At 46.7% G+C, this 15,504-nt stretch overlaps 1 protein-coding gene across 2 annotated transcripts in view; it reads right to left on the bottom strand.

The window, feature by feature from the left end:
• Positions 1–1,009: 1,009 nt before the first annotated feature.
• The window catches only part of ABTB3 (ankyrin repeat and BTB domain containing 3), a 307,345-nt gene continuing 292,850 nt past the window's right edge, over positions 1,010–15,504 (bottom strand). For both annotated transcript variants that reach the window (XM_059936832.1, XM_059936833.1), the window contains 3 exons: positions 11,624–11,692; positions 9,647–9,760; positions 1,010–3,149 (listed from right to left, as the gene is read on the bottom strand). In XM_059936832.1, the coding sequence (XP_059792815.1) occupies positions 2,940–3,149; positions 9,647–9,760; positions 11,624–11,692 (393 nt within the window). In that variant the 3' untranslated portion in view covers positions 1,010–2,939. The remainder of the gene's footprint in view (positions 3,150–9,646; positions 9,761–11,623; positions 11,693–15,504) is intronic.

Here is a 15,504-nt window from a genome sequence, read left to right as displayed (position 1 = left end):
TGCTAAGGGGCCCTTGTGCAGTCGCTAAGAACCGAGGGACAAAGCCCCCTATCCGACAAGTAAAAGGCAAATGCCACAGCACACACTTTATCTTTCCAAAAGGAACACATCAGATGCCTTATTCACCCCGAGGCTACACAGGGGGTGATGCACAGTCAAAAATAAATTGACCTTCTGTTCTCCTGGCCTGACTCAGAGTTCTGGCCCCTGGCACTCAGTTGCTTGGGTTGCTTCCTAAAGAAGAAACAGACCTCGACTGCTAAGCAGGGGTGATCAGTCTTTGCCAGAGGTGCTTGTGATGTCAGCTGTTGACCAGGCCTCACTGGCCCAGGGCTCCAGGGGCTGCCTGGACCTCTGCCTGGCTTCCTGTAGGCCTCTGTGGATAGGCCAGAGGTATTCATCTCCACCAGACCTGGGTTGGGCCCAGGCTGGGTCAGGAGCCAGAGGGGACCAGCTGGGGACTTGGTTTGACCCCCAAGGGGAGAGCTGCTTGTCCCTCCGTGACCCTCACCCCCAATCCCAGAATGCTGCCACCATCCACAAATATCACTTCATGCTGCCCTTGGGGGCGGGGCATGCCAGGTTGAGATAACCTGTTTTTCTCCATTCCCCCACTCCCCAAAAGCTTCATCGAGGCACACAAATGACAGTCAGAACTCCATCCTCTGCAGGCGAGTTAGCTGCAGGAGGCAAGAGGCAATTACAGGCGGCACCTGTATGTCCTCTGCCTGATGGGAAGGAAATCCAAGGGTGGCACCCAGAGGTGTCTGCAGACCCAGGGGACTAGAGCTTGGTTAGCCAAGTTCTAGTTGGCAGAGTGGAAGGCAGTCAGCGACACGAGCGCCCATCTTTTATCTAGCATCTTCATTTCCCTTGATTTTTTTTTCTGCAGGGTCACATTTTCCGATGCCTTAACTGAGTGAAGTTCTCAGGCTCCAACTGTGGGGTAAGAGCTCACTGGTACCATACAAACAATGCGCGGCTTGGGAAAATCATTTCTTTTAATGACAGAGAAAGCACACCGAACTATGACAGAAGCCCGTCAGGAGTTGCCACTGTACAAATCAATGCCCAGAGGCCCAGAGCTAGCATCAGACATTCACAGGGAAGTCAGTCACGGTTAAGGAAATATCCACGCAGCATCTCGGACAGGAGGAGGCGAGAGACAACAATGACTCAGGATGTGCTGTGTATCTGTAACTTGGACTCCTCTGTAGGCAGTTTTTTTTCCCCCTTCCTCATCGGATGGTAGGGTCTGGGGAGGTTTGCAAATGACCAAGTGGAAGAGAGGCCTTGTGTATCAGCATCACAGAAGAACCAATGCTGTAGACAGATGTGGCCCGGGTACTCCATTGGGACATACCCATGAAATAGGACTTGACATTGGTCCTCTGAACAGTGGCTCAGGGAGCTAGTACAACGTTTGAACAGCAGCTCCTTTAGACTCTGAGGTCTGCGCACAAGTTCCCAAAGGCATGCTAGGAAATAGTTTTGTCAATGAAACTTTGCCATCCCAAAGGGTAAGAGTCATTCTCCTAGTTTTTACTGCATGTTATCTAGGTTTCAAATGAAAGGACAAGAAAAAAAAGGCAGCAACTCAAAAATTATTTTGAATATTGTGGCACTTCACTAATCTCTTTTGCTTATAATATATGGCAAAGCAAACAGAGCCCTGTCGATATAAACTTTCATTATAGATAACCCTATACTGTACACTCTCAGAATACAGAAAGAATCCATCCTATCATACATGTTTCATCTTTAAAAATAATCTAACATAGTCATATTCTCTGGCTAGTAACAAACTATTAACATCTTCTGAGAATACAGAGGAAACTCTGGGATTAATAGTAAATTCTCTGACGTGCCCCCCCCCAATCCCCTATGCAGCATCATCTATGAACACATTTCTGCAAAAGCATCCCAGCATCAATCGTAACTAGGAAAGGAAATGGATATGTTAGTTTCACCAAATGGACCTTTAGCAAGAAGTGATGGGACATTTTTACCTTGGCAAAAATGAAGCACAAACATAACATTCTACAGGTTCAGGCCCATGCAAATGCATGTGTTTTTTTTTTTTATGTGGGGGGATTTTATCTCACCCCGAAATCACGATTAGCATGCAGGTTTTTTTCAGCTATTGAGTTAATTATTGGCAGTGCACCTCTTTTGTGTAACCATGATCACTAAGGCAAGGTTATTATTTCACCTTGTGTAGAATATCAGCAATATCTTCTCAGATGCATGTTTATACAGTGTAGACCTGCAGCTGTTTTTTTTTTTTTTAAAAAAAGAAATCTCAAAACACAGATCCCTAAACACAATTCAGTTGAAAATGAACTGTTAAGCTTTTAGAAATATATTTTAAACTACAAGGCTGCCCTGTTTTGGGGGGCTTTTTTAATGAACATTTTAAAAAGTTCCCACCCCTAAAAATATGCCAAATGATGTCTTCGTCATTGCGAACAGCCTCACCAATTTGCTACCATGGTTTAACTCTTGCGGAATTGCAGCTACTAAGGTAATGTGTAATAAATATAATGATTTTCAGGGCCGGTACAGTGAAGTTCTCCAACTGTCAACCTGGAACCTGAACGACCTTTAGTTCTCAGTCTATCTGCTAGACAGCGGTCCCTGGCAAGGAGTGTTCAACTGCCCCAGGGGTGCTTTCAGATGAGGTCAGCTCGGCTGCCCCACGTTGGCCTTCTAGCTCTGGATCCAGCTGCAATCTGACCTGCAGGCCAGTGGCATGTCCTTTGTTTCTCAACAGGAGCTCATGGGAGCTGCATTTGCTTATTCAAGAGCAGCTGAGGCAGTAGAGGCAGCTCCTTGGCCCAGCCAAAAACAGACGCCACGTGAGACTTGTATGTTCGTGTGAAGCCAGTGCAGCAGCAGAACTGGCAAGTCCCCGGGGACCATTCCTTGGACTGGACGTTTCATACAACAGAACCTTTGGAGGATGACAAGTGGATTGACTGAATCCTGATGGCCAACGTCCTCTGTAAGTCCTGGAGCACATCCTGGCCCGTCCCTTCGCCATTTTTGTCATATAGGAGCTGCTTGAATGCTTCGTTTTCGATGAGGACCATCATGTTTTTGAGAAAGTAGCCTTCACAATATGCTGAGAGCTCCATGACTCCAAGAAACTGTGGAGAGTGGAGAAGAAGCAGGAGATGGTTATGTTTCTGAAAGCACCTGTTTTCACATGTGTTGATGGCGAACACCTGTTAAGGTAGACTGACTGCGACAGTGGCCCTGATTCTGCATCCTTTGCTGTATTCACACCCAGGGGACGTGACTTTGCAGCTCCTGCCATCAAAGGGCTGAGTCCATTTCTCCCCGCCTTGGCCTTGTGAGTTGCTCAGGCCAAGAGAACGTGGTTGAAGTGAGAGTTGCCAGTTCTGAGCTGGCTTCAAGTGGCCGTGTGTGCTTCCATGCTCTCTCTCAGAACCCTGCCTCTGCCTCAGAAACAAGCCTGAGCTAGCCTGCTTGCAGCTTGAACACCCACATGAAACTGACCCGACGGCGACAGAGCCCAGCCAGGATCAGCACAGCCAGCCGTAGCCGACCGGCCAGCTGACCTCAGAAGCAAGGCTGGCTGAGACAAGAAGAGCCCAGCCAGGATCAGCACAGCCAGCCGTAGCCGACCGGCCAGCTGACCTCAGAAGCAAGGCTGGCTGAGACCAGAAGAGCCCAGCCATGCTGTCGACTCACGTACTAAACAAGCACTCACTATTTAAACACTGGGTTTTGAGTCTCTTTGCTCCACTGCAGATAACTGGTGCACTGATGGAGTTGCAGACACAGTTCTACTACTGGCATCTAGTGGGTAGAAGCCAGGGATGCCACTAAATACCCCACCATGCAGAGGACAGACCTCCCAGCAGAGAATTATGCAGCTCACATTGTCAGTAGTGCCAAGGTTGAGAAACTGATCAAGAGACATGGTTCCTGACAGACTAAACTGATACGGAAGGGATGACATTGACCTGCCTCACTTTACAAGCCCAAGAAGAAGGCTTGGCAGACAGTAGACACAACATGGATTTGTTGAATGCATGAATGAACAGTTAATTCTCAGAGTAGTGACACCAGCAGCAAACATTTATTGACAGCATATCGTGTGCTGGGCACCGTGCTAGGCGCTTCACGTGTATCATCTCACAGTCCTCAAATTTCCTTGAGGCAGGTACTATTACCACCTTCGAGTTATAGATGAGGAAAGTGAGACAAGAGAGTAGCTGACAAAAATTCACACGACATGTCAAGGACAGAACCAGGAGCTGAACCCTGGTAACTCAAGTCCTGAAGGGTTTAATCATTAGAATGCACTGCCTCCGGCCTGATACCATTCAACCTCGGACGCGTGCTGGGTGGAGGAATTCCTGTTGGAGATGCAGGAGCAAGTGTGCAGACGAGGGTCGGCTGTGTCCGTATTCAGACCTTTTCTACAGTTTTCAAAGCTTGTAAGTCTCTCTATTGCAATGGGCTGGATGCTCAGAAGTTAAGTGCTCCCTGAGATGATATCCTGCTGCTTTATTTAGATGCTAAATTATCTAAATGTGGAATTTATCCTTCTGAACTCCCTAATACGCTGCCCTTAAGCCAGAGATGCACGTTAAGCTGCTCCACGTGGAATGGTGGAATTACGATGAGGCAGCGCCAACAGGGTGACGGTGGAATGAGCGGGACACCTGGATTCACGTTGGGGCTCCCCCCCCCTTTTCTGAATATGTGACCAGGGCTGGGTCACTTGGCCTCTGGCTTTAGGCTCCTCATTTTCAAAATGGGAACTAAGTCACTTGCATCCTAGACCTGTTGGGGGGATTGAATAGAACATAACTGATGGCAGGACTGTCATCTGTCACACGTAGGGGAGGCAGGTTAGGAAGGGAGCTAAGGCAGGGGGCTCTGGAATCTGCGTGAGTTTTTAATCCAGACTTTGCCACTTCCAGCCACCTGCTGCTGGGCGAGTTATTTAATCTCTCTGTGCCTCCATATTCCTGTCCCTAAAATGGGGGAAGATAATAATACCTACCTAATAAGCTGTTGCTGGCATTAAATGAGATAATACACGGCACATTCAGAACACTGGCTGACTGTAGTCAGTGCTCAGTCAGTGTTAGCTGTCATGCTGAATGTAAACTATTCATCATTATTACTCTCATCTCACTCATTTAAATCCAGGGACCCACGTGGACAAAGTAGGTGCCTAGGTTGGAATAAGGGGAGTTGACTGTATCTATGGAACCTAGTTCAGCTAAGGGGCCCATAGAAGGACCAAACCTGTAACCTTTTTTTTTTTTTTTTAAACTATTATTATTATTTTTTTGGCTGCATCACATGGCTTGCAGGATCTCAGTTCTCCAACTAGGGACTGAATCCAGGCCACGGCAGTGAAAGCCTGGAATCCTAACCACTAGGCCACTAGGGAACTCCCTCAAGCCTGTACCTTGAACTCACTGACACCATATGCTAATTCACTGAGCCAATGACCTATCTTCATAAAAATCATGTGCAACTTTGGGCGAGTCAAATCACTTCTCTGGGCCTCAGTTTCCCAAGCTACAAAATGAGGGGGCGTGGACTGGAGGGTACCATGCTCTGTGCATTTAGGACACGGACACGCCAGGTGATTCCGTGATCTTGGAGAGGCTTAGGGGGCCTGGTGAGCTTTATCAGGTGAGCAGGCTTGTTATCACACAAATGTTCACAGAGATGCATAGCATCCTGGAGCTGGAAGAGTTCTTAGGAACGCTTTCATTCTTTCAACATGAACCCTCCTTTTAGAGTCATAGAGAAAAGGCCTCATTGTACATGTGGGGAAACTGAGGCTCAGAGTTGCCTATCTCTGATTCTGTGGACACAGAGAGACCCTCTCCCCTTACCACACCTAGCCACTTGCTTTGTATAGGGGTGTCTCTCATCACAAGTTAGTGTAATTGGAGAAGAATAAGCACAATAAGTACTTACATTTATATTTGGTGATATTTATTGAATGGTCAGTATATATCAGATGCTTGCCTACCTTTACACAGCTAATTACAGACAGAACTGGGACCAGACCTCTCACCTTCTAGACCAACGGTTGACAAACTACAGGCCTGTGAGCCAAATCTGGCCCACCACCTGTTTTTGTAAATAAAGTTTTGTTGGGAGACAGCCACACCCATTCATTTACGTATTGTCTCTGGCTGCATTTCACTACAATGGCGGAATTGAGTAGGATCAAAGTGACAGCATGGCCTCTGTGAAAATATTTATCTGGACCTTCACAGAAGTTTGCTGACCCCTGTCCTAGACAGTACCTTTTTCAAGTGCAGAGGCCATATCTTACTAATTTCTTATTCAGATGTATATACACCTCCTGGTAAACAGTGGGCTCACAATAAACACTAGGGAATGAATCTCTTGGTTTCCAAACATATGTTCTTCCCATCACAGTGCCCCGTTGAGCTTACTGCGTTAGCTTAGATTCAATTTGATGAACCAGCTTCTTCTTATTCTCAAGTTGAAAGACACCCTGAAAGGGCCATCAGAAGCTCCAGGGCCTCTTCTTCATGACTGAATAGTTCGGGACAGCTTTGCTAGGAAAAAAAAGATGAGGAAGCCGTGCATTTATGAGCTAGGCTTCTCCTCTGGGCTGGAAAACTCCACAGCTCTCTCCAATGGTTAGGTGCAGAAGAGAGGTAATGTTGCCAAGAACTTGTTGACATTTGAAGTATGGTTGTTAGTATCTCAATGTCTGTATTTCCTGGGGTTCCAAACCGAGTATTGGTTTCTTTTCTGCCTCTTTTACTAAACTAGCCTCAGTATGCAGCACAATCTGGCAGTAATAGAATCCACGTGGCAGGTTATCATTAGTGGGAGCTGCAGGATCCACAGCACAGGGGAAGCAGCACATAGAAAGGGCAAGGGGTGCTGGCATTGCCCCGTTCTCCATGCAAGTATCACGAAGGGCAGGCATTGACCTTGGAAACATTCCAGGATGAGGCCTGGGAGGGTAGACAGAGGCTGGCGTCTGACCAAGCTCTGGCTGCAGAGGCACATCAATGAAAGAGGCAGTTCTTTGCCATAGGTGTTCCAAGCCTGTAGCACTAATGTATTCCCAGCCCGGGCTCACGTTGCATCGGGTGTGTTATTAAATAAAAAGAGAGCTACAGAAGCTGCCTGCCAAGGAACCTGAAGTTATTAAAATGGGACTGTGGAACGCAGGCCTTGCTGCCAAGGAGATAGGCCACAGCAAAGCCACTGTGGATGTGGGGTTCACAGGGCAATATGGGTGTCCAATGGCCAGGGGAGGGGTCAGAGGACCATGAGACTAACTGGGCCCTCTTCCTGGGTAGAGAGTTTCTCTGGATGCTTTTTTGCAAAGTAACCAGTTCAAGATTTAAAAAAAAAATTTTTTTTTGCTGTGTCCCAAGAAACCAGATTTTGGTAAAACCCTTACTTAACCAAAACATCCAGTGTGGGTGGGTAGAAAGTAGCCTGACTGAACCTTTTGATTTACTGATGACCAATCAGAAAATCTTTTTTTGAGTATTATTGCAAGGATTATTGCAAATATTTCGAACATTTATTGGGTCAGACAATAAACACAAGGAAGAACCTGTGCTTTGGAGTGAGGCAAATCTAGGTTTACATTCTGGGCAAATATCCCAAAGAACTGAAAGAAGGGACTGGAACAGATATTTGCACACCCCTGTTCATAGCAGCATTATTCACAAGAGCCAAAAGGGGGAAGCAACCCAGGTATCCACTGATGGATGAATGGATAAACACAATGTGGTACATACATACAATGGAATATTATTCAGCCTGAAAAAGAAATGAAATTCTGACACACACCGCAACATGGATGAACCCGGAGGACACTGTGCTAACCGAAAGAAGCCAGCCACAAAAATAAGCCAGACAAATACCATATGATTCCATTTATATGAAGTACCTAGAGCAGTCAAACTCACAGAGACAGAAAGTAGAATGATGGCTGCAAGGGCTGGGGAGGAGGGGGGAATGGGGAGTTAGTGTTTAATGGGCATAGAATTTCAGTTTGGGAAGATGAAAAATTCTGGAGATGGATGGCAGTGATGGTTGCACAACAATGCGAATGTACGTAATACCGCTGAAGTGTACACTTAGAAATGGTTAAAATGGTAAGTTTCACATTACGTATGTTTTACCACAATGAAAAAAATCTCTGTAATAGCTGTGTGACCTTAAGCAAGTTACTTCACCTCTCTGTGCCTCAGTTTCCTTATTATAACATGGGACTAATGAAAGGGTTGTGGTGAGGATTTAAAAAGGTAATGCAACAAAGCTTTAAGCATAGAGGCCTGCACCTGGAAAGGACTCAGGGAATGTTGGTGTAAAACAGAAAATAACATCTCAAACGCACCCTGTGTTTTCACAACGAGCAGAGTAACCATTATTCACATCAGTTGTCACTCTACAACCGTGGATGTGGGAGGCATGTGTGCTGAGCTCCAGTTATACCAAAGAAGAGCGCTTTGTTTTAAATTAACTCCTGATCTTAATTTATTTCATTGTTTCTTCCCAGCAGATGCTAATCCCCCTGTCCTGAGCACATGAACCAAAATGAAGTGGCACCTGGACACATGATTTTAATTCTCTTGGTCCCGGTATCCCCACTTGTGAAGTGAATTGGATGAAATTGGTGGTTCAGTGATTTTACTCCAAAAACTGGAGTGAAGACTGGCCTTAGGGCTGAAATCACAAAGGTTGCCCTGGGAGCCTGTTAAAAATACAGATTCCTGGGCTTCCCCGCAGAGATCTTTGGGGTGAAGGGCCACACCGAGATTCCAAATGTCTCCCCAGGTGTTGGGGCCACCTGACTAGGAGGACTCCTTGGACCTCTCTAGTGTTGACAGCCTGTTCTCAAACTTGGCACATCTGAGAATCACCCAGGAAGCTATGAAAAAAATACCTTTTTTCCAGGCTCCACCCCCAGAGATTGATGAATTGGTCTGTGATAGGTCCCAGGCATAGGGATTTTAAGTGGGTGCCCAGGTGATTCTACCGTGCAGCCAGCATTGGGAACCTCAGTTCTAGCATAATGGTTCTCACCTGTGAACACCCCAGACTCACCTGGAGGGGCTGGGAAGCCATAGACGGCCAGACCTCACTCACAAAATTTCTGATTCAGTAGGTCTGGGTGGGGTCTACAATATACATTCCTGACAAGTTTCTGGTTGATACTGATGCTGCTGGATTGGAGACGACACTTGGAGAACCACTGCTCCAGAACCTTGCTGCTCAAGGTGTGGCCTAGACCAGCTGCAGAGGCTTCACCTGGGAGCCTGTTAGAAACGCAGGACCGGCGCCCACCCCAGAGCCTGCTGAATCAGAGTCTGCCATGTGACTCATACGCGTGCTACAGTTTGAGAATGACTCTGCTTTTGAAACTTCTGCTTGCTTGCTTTCATTGTGTTCTGGAGGGGCAGATGAAGGGAAAGACATCTCTTCTAAGCAGGAAGCAGACCTTGGTAGGAGCGATGACGGCTTGGCCTAAATGCACAGGCCCAGCATCCGTGCTCTACCCGGACTCAGAGTGTCTGCAAAGAAAGCCTCTCCCGCGTCAGGGCACGGGGGGTGCTCGAGAAGCGAGAATGGGATTGATTACCTTGGCGTGGTTGTAAATATCCACACAGTTGTCGGTATTGATGCTCTTTGCACAGATAATCTCACAGTGTCGCTGCAGAGCCTCCAGCTGGAAAAATTTAGCAGCAGACAGAAGCTAAAAACCATGAAAAGAGCCTGTTAGAGGTTGGGAGGTGGAAGGAAAGCAACGCCCACGGTGAGAAAACTCTTCACCTCCCACAGCGGTACCCAAGGTGAAGGCACCTGGAATAAAGTGTCAGACATCACTCTAAAGCTGGAAGGTTACACTAGAGCTGTTGCTGGCATTAGAGGAGTAAGATCCAGCGACAGAATTCAACTGCAGGGGAAGATGGCAGGGGGGAGGGGTGGGGTCGAAGTGAATCAAATTTACATTTATTACAGCAAGAGGTCAAGCAAAAATGCCTAAAATTGTTACATCCAGAAATAAGGGTGACGCTCTTATTTAGCAAGGTGGGTATCAGTGTGGCTCACTCCCTCCATTTATCCATGTCTCCACACAGATGTCACCTCAGGACTACTCCCTCCATCACCATCTGGCCCCCTTACCCTGTCTGAGTTTTCCTCACAGCCCTTCTCACACCAGACATGATGTCATGCCTGTCGCCCTCTCCAGAGACCAGGAGGGCAGGGATCTCTGTCCCTTGGCATCGCTGCTGTATTCCAGCCCTGAGCACGGCACCTGGCCGTGGAAGATGCTGAACAGAGGCTCTGGGGAGGGGAAGAAAGGGCTGAAGCAAGAGTTCAAAGGGATTGCCTTTGGGGAAAGGACTGGGACGATGGGGTGGGGGGTGGGGGGTGGCTGGGTGAGGTGCTTTTTATGTACTATAAAGCCCTTCTGTATTATCTACATGACTGAAATGTATGTTCATTATTTCAATTTGAAAATAATTTTTAAAAAGGTTTACAAAAGAGTCTGAGTCCTCAGAGTGTAGTTTAGTCCTGAGGTTGTGACGTGTCAGAGGAGCCGTCCAGAGAGACAGGAGAGTAACTTTGGGGGGCGGGCGAGTGACCACAGAAGGTTTCACAGAGTAAGAACAAAAGGATAAATGGCCCCCAGTGAACACACAGCCCCTGTGACATATGCCAGGCTCTGTAGTAAGCACCTTACAAATAGAAACTCTTAAGATCTTCAAAACCCAATGGGGTAGATATTGTTATCCCCATTCTACAGGTTGGGAAACTGAGGATCAGAGAGGTTAAATTACTGCTCCAAGATCACACAGCTCAGAAGGGGTAGAGCCTGGATCTGAACCCAGTCTGGCCCAGAGCCCATGTCTGAACCACCGTGTGGTGTCACCTCTTGAACAACTCATGGTGTTCTGACATCTCTCATCAGCCACCCTGGACTTCAGGCACCTGAACAGGCTCCTGGCTCTTTCGCTCAGGAATATCAAAGTGATTTTGGCTTCTGGTTCAAAGCTACCAGCTTTGACACGAGTTCCACTTCTAGGAAGGAGCAGGGAGGGGAGAAGAGGCAGAGTTACGAGAGGTGGACAGGAGACAGGGAGAGCCAAGGAGCTGCAGGACTGAGGGGCCTGAGTGAGGCCAGGAGAGCTTTGTAACTGGCTCTTGGCTTCTGCCTCAGTGGACATGCTGAGATTTGAAGAATGCTTTCAGACCATATATTTCTCTTACAAATGACAAGGGAGAAGTCATCAAAGATAGTTCCTGATGATGCTATTTGAGCCCCAGCTGTGCCTGAAGCTAGCGCTAGCCTCAGACTCTTCAGTAAATTTCCTTTCCTCCACCCGCCAAAGCCAGTTAAAATTGGGCTTCACTCAGTTGCTATTGAAAGGGATCAGACTAGCGCACCCAGCACCCCAGCCTTCCAGGGGAGGGGCTCTGATGAGAAGCCCTTGGGAGATCTAAGGAGGCAGGCAGGACCCCAAAGCCTGCATCCAAATGAAAACCCAACACAGCCTCCCCCCAGACACCGCCCGTGCGTGCTACCCACCCAATGACACAGCGGATTCCTTACCTCCATGATCTCGTTGTTTTTAATGAGAAGCGACTCTGGGCCACCGTAGTAGAGATACTGCATGACCAGCTGGAAGACAGAACACAGTAAGCAAAGTGTCAATGGCACACAGACACATCTTAAAGCCATCCACTCAAACCCTCAGGCTGGTTCTGAGTCCCTGTATGACACCCCTTTTTAAGGGTGGCCATTCCCACTGGATCACTGCCTTTCAGGAGAAGTTCCCTTTAAAAGTTTTATAGGCTGGATATTTTTCCTTACACCATGCTGCAATCTGTCTCCCTGTGGTTCATCCTCAGCGTCAAATTAAACAATTCTAAGCTCTGCTCCCCAGGATGGTTTTCCCCCATCTATGAGTGATAATCACGGGTTGTCCTCCTACCTCCCACCCCACCGAGCTGCCCAGAACTGCAGCACACGTGGTGTGGCTTAAAGACCCTACACCAGCGGCAGTCCCCCTGGGAACATGGCCCAGTTTGACTAGAAACCTCTTGTTTAATTTCCAGAGGGTGACTGAGCCATGGTGAAATCACCTGCTCCCTATTATAACTTGACAAGATCCAAGATGAAGCCATCAGGGGTCCAGGGTTTCAGCGTTTCATTGATGGTGTGAACTGTCCAAGCCAGGCTTTGTACATGTGACTCAGGATGCCGGATGGTGTGCAGAGTCCCAGAGCTTTGCAAACTCGTGTCCCCCAAGTAGAATGAAGCCTAAGGATGTGTTAGTATTGGCTGTCACCACCTCCCATGGAGCTGAGTATAAATTTTTTAGGTGGTGTGTATCCTTCCCAGTTGGCTACTGTCTCCACTACTCTCTAATGTCTTCTGCCTGCCTATATGACACACTGACTTTACCTGCCTGGCCTTAATAACGGTGTGTTGGAAAAATCTGTAGACTGTTACATTCCATTTTGGGGCACCTGTAAAATGAGGTGCTTGGACTGGGCTGCCCTCTATGGTCCCTTCAGGCTCTGAGAGTCTGTGACTAATACAGAACAGTGGTTAGGAGCAAGGAACCTGGAGCTGGGCTGCCTCAGTTTCTGATCTGGCTCTGCCACTTAAAAGCTGGGTGACCTGAATTAAGTTAGGCTCTCTGTGCCTCAGTTTCATCATCTGTAAAGTGGGGATAATATGACCTACCTCATGGAGTTATGATGAGGATTAAATGAGTTAATATATGTAACAGGCCTAACAGGGGCCTGGCAGGTGCATGGCAAGAACTCAATAAATGTTAGCTCTTCAATTTTCTCTGAGGTTGAAAAATCTTCTTCTAGTAGTGCTTCTGCCATGTGCTGCCACTTTCTTACTCAGGCCATTTAACATCCTTTGCGACTGATCTCAATCTACTTTTTGCATGTGTGTTTAAAGTAATCATTTTTCAGCTCATACAACTCAATAACAAAAAAAGACAACCCAACCAAAAACTGGGCAGAAGACTAAAACAGACATTTCTCCAAAGAAGACATACAGATGGCCAATAGGCACATGCAAAGATGCTCAATACTGCTAAATATTAGAGAAATGCAAATCAAAACTATAATGAGGTATCACCTCACACAGGTCAGAGTGGCCATTATTAAAAAATCTACAAATAAGAAATGCTGGAGAGGGTGTGGAGAAAAGGGAACCCTCCTACACTGTTGGTGGGAATGTAAATTGGTGGAGGCACTATGGAGAACAGTATGGAGGTTCCTTAAAAAACTAAAAATAGAGTTGCCATATGATCCAGCAATCCCACTCCTGGGCATATATCCAGAGAAAACTGTAATTCGAGAAGATACATGCACCCCAATGCTCACAGCAGCACTATTTACATAGCCAAGACATGGAAACAACCTAAATGTCCACTGGCAGATGAATGGACAAAGAAGATGTATATTACTCAGCCACAAAAAGAATGAAATAATGCCATTTGCAGCAACATGGGTGGGCCTAGAGATTATCATACTAAGTGAAGTAAGTCAGAGAAAGACAAATACCATATATCACTTTTAAGTGGAATCTAAAATGACACAAATGAACTTATTTACGAAACAGAAGCAGACTCGCAGACACAGAAAACAAACTTATGGTTACCAAAGGGGGAAGGGGAACGGGGAGGGGGAGGGATAAATTAGGAGCTTGGGATCAACATATACACACTACTATATATAAAATAGATAAACAACAAGGTCCTACTGTATAGCACAGGGAACTATATTCAATATCCTGTAATAAACCATAACAGAAAAGAATATGAAAAAGAATATGTATATATATGTATAACTGAATCACTTTGTTGTACACCAGAAACAAACACAACATTGTAAATCAACTATACTTCAGTAAAAAAAAATTGTTCAAAAAATATGTATATGTATATATTATTTACAGTTGTATTGAAATAGAGTTCATATGACACAAAATGTTTTGATTTAAAGTATACAGTTCAATGGTTTTTAGAATATTCACAATGTTGTGCAACCATCACCACAATCTAATTTTAGAACATTTTCAACACCCCCAGGAAAAACCCCATGCCCGTCAGCAGTCTCTCCCGTTTCCTACGTGTGCTGACACCCACTGTGATTTGCCTGTTCTGGACATTTCATACAGATGCAATCATACAGCATGTGCTCTTTTGTGTCTGGCTTCTTTCACTTAGTGTGATGTTTTCAAGGTTCACCCTGCTGTCACATATATCACTCTTTCACCTCTTTTCTATTGCTGAACAATACCCCGTTGTGTGGATGTACCACATTTTGTGTATCCATTCATCAGCCGATGGACATTTGGGTTGCTTCCACTTTTTTTGCTGTTATGAATACGGCTACTATGGCTCAATTTACTTTTTCAGATCTCACCTGCCACTCTGCCCTTCTCTCCTCCCAACCTTGGTAACATCTGCCTTTTTCACTCTGACCGCTCCCAACCATTTGCCTTGATCAGAACCTACCACCGTCTCTTTCACTCCTCTGCTTTTGCCCACGCTGTTCCCTCTGCTTGGATGCCCTTCCCTTCTTCTCCACCTGTTGATCTCCGGCCCCTCCTTCGGGATCTAGCTCAGTGGTCACCTCTGTGAAGCCTCAGATCTGCTCAGATCTCTCAGCGGCCTCCCACCCCGTGCAGGGCAGCCCATCGCACATGACTGCAGTGTTACTTCCCGCTGGAGTCTGAGGGCACAGACTGGGTCTCGTCCATCTCTGCCCCCCCAGTGCCTGCCCTTCCTCTTTTGCATTTGAGTCTCCTATGCGCTGGCCACCTGCCTGTTGCAGAGATGGCGGTGTTTTAATGGTGATGGCTGAGGCTTTGTGAAATGATATCGTAGCATTATTTACCCGCCCCCGCCCCCAAACCTGATGGGTCATAAGCATCTAAAACATCACATCGGCGAATGCTGGGATATTTGCTTTATTAAAATCCATTTATTCCCCTAGCACCTCTCTTTTATAAAGGCCAAACCAACAATAATAATGGTAAGAGCCATAATAATAACTGTCCTGAACACAGGGCCGCTCCAGTTACAAAGCATGTTATCTCATTTCCTCACGGTTGGGTTGTTGACTTGAAATGCTGCTTTCAAGAGCATGGATGGAGAACCTGGGGCTAATGGAATTTAAACTGGGCTGAGCCATGCCACCTTCAGACTCAGCCAGCACAAGCCTTTTCTGCAAAGGGGCGAAATGGACCCTTATTAGGCCAAAGGGCCTGTTTATGGAGTTGTTTTTCTTGGCAGCTGTCAGCCTGCATGAAGCAGGATGTAAACGGCGTCCACAGCCTCGTGGAGGCCCTGCTCCCAGGTGCAGCCTCAGCTGCATGGGGCTCTTGCCTGTGTATGATGTTAAACATTCTTGCAGGGAGGAAACTCAAAGCTGTCTCATTTACTAAAATTCTTCTGTTCA

The sequence above is a fragment of the Balaenoptera ricei genome, chromosome 10 (assembly GCF_028023285.1).
Source record: "Balaenoptera ricei isolate mBalRic1 chromosome 10, mBalRic1.hap2, whole genome shotgun sequence".
NCBI lineage: Eukaryota > Metazoa > Chordata > Mammalia > Artiodactyla > Balaenopteridae > Balaenoptera > Balaenoptera ricei.
This window is presented reverse-complemented; position numbering and strand designations above follow the sequence as displayed.